The sequence below is a fragment of the Crocuta crocuta genome, unplaced genomic scaffold (genome assembly GCF_008692635.1).
Source record: "Crocuta crocuta isolate KB4526 unplaced genomic scaffold, BGI_CrCroc_1.0 scaffold844, whole genome shotgun sequence".
NCBI classification, from domain to species: Eukaryota; Metazoa; Chordata; class Mammalia; order Carnivora; family Hyaenidae; genus Crocuta; species Crocuta crocuta.
Genome location: NW_027532423.1, coordinates 36,062 through 39,873, shown reverse-complemented (window position 1 = coordinate 39,873; position 3,812 = coordinate 36,062). Strand labels below are relative to the sequence as shown.

The 3,812-nt window shown below is 37.4% G+C and overlaps 1 protein-coding gene across 1 annotated transcript in view; it reads right to left on the bottom strand.

The window, feature by feature from the left end:
* Window positions 1–1,279: 1,279 nt before the first annotated feature.
* Window positions 1,280–3,812, bottom strand: part of CLIC2 (chloride intracellular channel 2) — a 33,201-nt gene continuing 30,668 nt past the window's right edge. The window contains exons 4-6 of the mRNA XM_077779076.1: window positions 3,478–3,588; window positions 2,626–2,807; window positions 1,280–1,679 (exon numbers count right to left, since the gene is read on the bottom strand). Coding sequence (XP_077635202.1) covers window positions 1,521–1,679; window positions 2,626–2,807; window positions 3,478–3,588 — 452 coding nt within the window. The 3' untranslated portion in view covers window positions 1,280–1,520. The remainder of the gene's footprint in view (window positions 1,680–2,625; window positions 2,808–3,477; window positions 3,589–3,812) is intronic.

The window sequence follows — 3,812 nt, the reverse complement described above, 5'->3', positions numbered from 1 at the left end:
CGTCTAAGGGGAGTTCTCTGTGCCTCTTGAATTTCAACATCTACTTCCCTCCCCAGGTTGGGGAAGTTCTCTGCTATAATTTGTTCCAAGACTCCTTCAGCACCTTTCCCTCTCTTTTCCTCTTGTGGGATTCCTATGATATGGATATTGTTCCATTTGATTGTATCAGTGAGCTGTCAAACTCTTCTTTCATGTTCCTGGATCAGTTTATCTCTCTTTTCCTCAGCTTCCCCTTTTTCTATAATTGTGTCTTCTAAGTTACTTATTCTCCTTTCTGCCTCTTCAATCTGTGAATTGGATGCCTCCATTTTATTATGTATCTCATTTATCGCATTTTTTTAATTCATCATAACTATTTTTAAGCTCCATAGTGTTTGTAGCCATAGTTTCTCTGATGTCCTCCATGCTTTTTTCAAGCCCAGCGATTAATTTTATGATTATTTTTCTAAATTCTTGTTCAGTTATGTTGCTTATATCTGTTTTGAGCAGTTCTTTAGCTGTCATTTCTTCCTGAAATTTCTTTGGAGGAGAGTTCTTCCATTTTGTCATTTTGGTTAGCTTTCTATCTTTTGTTTATTTTAAAAGCTTGTTGTACACTCTGCCCCTGCGAGTTCTGCTGTATTAGAGAGGGCTCTTTTTTCAGGGCCTGACTGTTCAGGAAGTGTTCTTTGAATGGTGTCTCTTGGTTTCTCTTGTTGAGCATTTGGTTATATTGGTATTTCAGACTCTCCACCATGTCTAGTTTGGCTTGTTTCTTGAGGTAGCTGCACTTATGAGGTTTCCTTCCCAGTGTATTCTGTCGCTTTCTCTTCCCAAACTCCTGTGGCTCAGTGTCCTATGGCTTCAGGCCTTCTCTGTTTGACAGATGGGTGCAAGCGAAATGCATGGAGCTCCCTACTTCGCTGCCATCTTGCTGTTCTCCCGGAAGTGTTTTTTAAAATTTTTTAACATGTTTTATTTTTTTCTGTGAGAGAGAGACAGCATGAGCAGGGGAGGGTCAGAGAGAGAGGGAGACACAGAATCTGAAACAGGATCCAGGCTCTGAGCAGCTATCAGTACAGAGCCTGACGTGGGGCTTGAACCCAGAAACCATGAGATCATGACCTGAGCCAAAGTCAGACAAATAACGTACTGAATCACACAGCCACCCCTAGATGGAAGTGTTTCTAAGGAAAAGTTTAAGATTGTGGCTCTACTTATATCATTTGTAAGTTCAACCATCTGTTGAGCTTACACATAATGCATTCTAGGAATTCAGTTCAGTAGCAAAAGATCATGATGCTTTCCATGTCGTTTAATATTGCAGTGCTTATGCTATAGGAATAAAGAAATATAAGTGAAAATATAAAGAACTTTAAAATACACAGTGGGAAGATAGTTTGGACTCATCAGATACAGAAAATACAGTATTCTTTTCATGAGAGTTAGGTAGAGGAAACAGTATTTTTCATATTCTTATTTCCAGAAACCTTTATAATATGACAAGTTTAAAGAGGGCTTTTTCTACTGAAAAAACTGCCCTAACTCTGCTTAGCCACACTTGCATAGGTATTTTCAATTTCTTTGTCTTCAGGACAAGTGTAGGTAAATTCTTCTCGGGCATAAGCATTGTGAAGATAGCGCCAGACTCCTGAGAATTCTGCTGGAATGTCAAAGTCACGGTATTTTTTGGCAGCAACCTAGGGTTTTAGGGAAAAAAAAGTTGGTATAAAAGGCATCAATGACATGCTTAGTGTGTAGAAACATATTTCAAGAGTCAAAATCATTAAGGACATGTTATCTGCACAAAAATAATCTTGCACTTACTATTTTAATGTTTTGTTTATAAATGTTGACAAAGCTATTTTTATATAATCATTTTTATATTTATGCTTTGATTATTAGAAGGAAGCATATTTCTCCACTAGACTAAGTTTGCTTAGGGTCCCAACTATGTCTTATTTCTTTATGTATTCTGTGTGTTTGGCATGGGACCTGAGAAAGAATAAGTTCTGTTCAATAAGAAGTTATTAAATCAACGATTAAGTCATCATGAAATTATTAGTCGCTCATATATTTATCACTTGTTAGGACACTCTTCTAAGCATTATACATGCTTCAATTTATTTGATTTTATCAACAATTCTATGAAATGGGTAATATCATCCTTGTTTTTTTAATTAATTAATTTTGAGATAGAGAGTGCGTGTGCAGGAATGGGAGGAGCAGAGAAAGTGAGAGGGAGAGAGAGAGAGAGAAGGAGAATCACAAGCGGGTTCTGCACTGTCAGCACAGAGCCCCATGCGGGACTTGAACTCATGAACCATGAGATCTTGACCTGAGCTGAAATCAAGAGTCAGACACTCAACTGACTGAGCTGCACAGGCACCTCTTTCCCTTGTTTTATAGATAAGCCAGTGGGAAGAAACTTGTGATTTGGGAAAAAAGAAACCAGAAATTTTTATGGTTTCAAGAGGAGATCATTGTGGATTTTTTTCCTCTGAGGAGAAAAAGGAGATACACACTATGTATAATGATGATGACAAAGCCACCATATAACAATCTCACACTAAATAGTCACTGTGTTTCATGCTGGCAACTCCCAAACCCCTCCCAAACCATTCAGCACGACCTACAAAGGCTTACTTTAATAATGTGCAGTTTGGGTAACAAGCTGCAGTCAGCCAGTGTCAGCTGATCCCCATCCAAGAACATTCTTTTGGAAACTGTGAGTTCCTCAGCACTGTTTGGATCAATTTCATCCAGAAGAGGGGTGTTTAAGTAGTCATCCAGACGTTTAAATTCTCTGAGCAGAGATTTTTCAAAATCTGAGGCAAAGAAGTCAGATTACTAATAAATGTTTTGTCTTCGTTACTAAATACATTTTACATAAGCTTTTCATACATTTAGACATCTCTATCCATACACAAATTGCTTACACTGGTGCTTCCAAATCTAGATAGCTAGAACTCTCAACTACCCACTGATAAGACAGAATTAGGTGTTTAATCAAATACTTCTAGACTCTTCTTGAGGAGGTGCATTGGGAGAAGAGTCAAAAAAAGAAAAAGTCATATATGTTATTATTAAACACAGAAGAGTCAGAAAGTGGAATCAGAGACTAATAGCTCTCATGACTCAGAACATAGTAAACCCATTCAAGAATGTTCGTGGGAGATAGATAGTAGATGTACAGTTTAAGAACCCTTAAAGGCACACAGGAAAAGTTGGAGGACTAAAAAATACTAAAAAATACAGCCCTGCAGTTAGTTAACTTCTAAATGAGCCAAGTTAGTAGTTGTTATATTGAATCTTGGGTTCTAAATTTAATAAAATTTCATGTAAAGGAATTTCAAAGGAGAGAAGAAAGAATCAGAGGAAGAGTGCATTCCCCAACATATATTACATACTCAGGAAAATCCCATTTTAGCTAAGTGAGAATGTGGGAGTCAGCAAATGTGTGTGAGAGAAATAGAAAGTTAAACAAAGGTATCTTACTCTTATTTGATTCTTTTTGTGTATTCTTGATGTATGCAGAAAACTTGGCAAAGAGGTTACAGCCCACATCAAAAGACTCCTTGTTCTTGGGACTCAGGTGAGGATACCTTAAAGAGAAACATCACTGTATGATTATTCACCTATAACAAGTCAGAGACCAAGTGTCCTAACTTTCACTCTACTGAAAATGGAGGTTTTAGAAAATTGTGCTGGAAACTGAGGGTCCAGAGAATCTCTATTTGGAAATATGTATTTTTCCCAGTATCAGAATACTTTAGTTTCCAAAGTGCACTAGGAAGCCAGCTGTGGAAAATTGAAAGCTCATTTATTTGCAG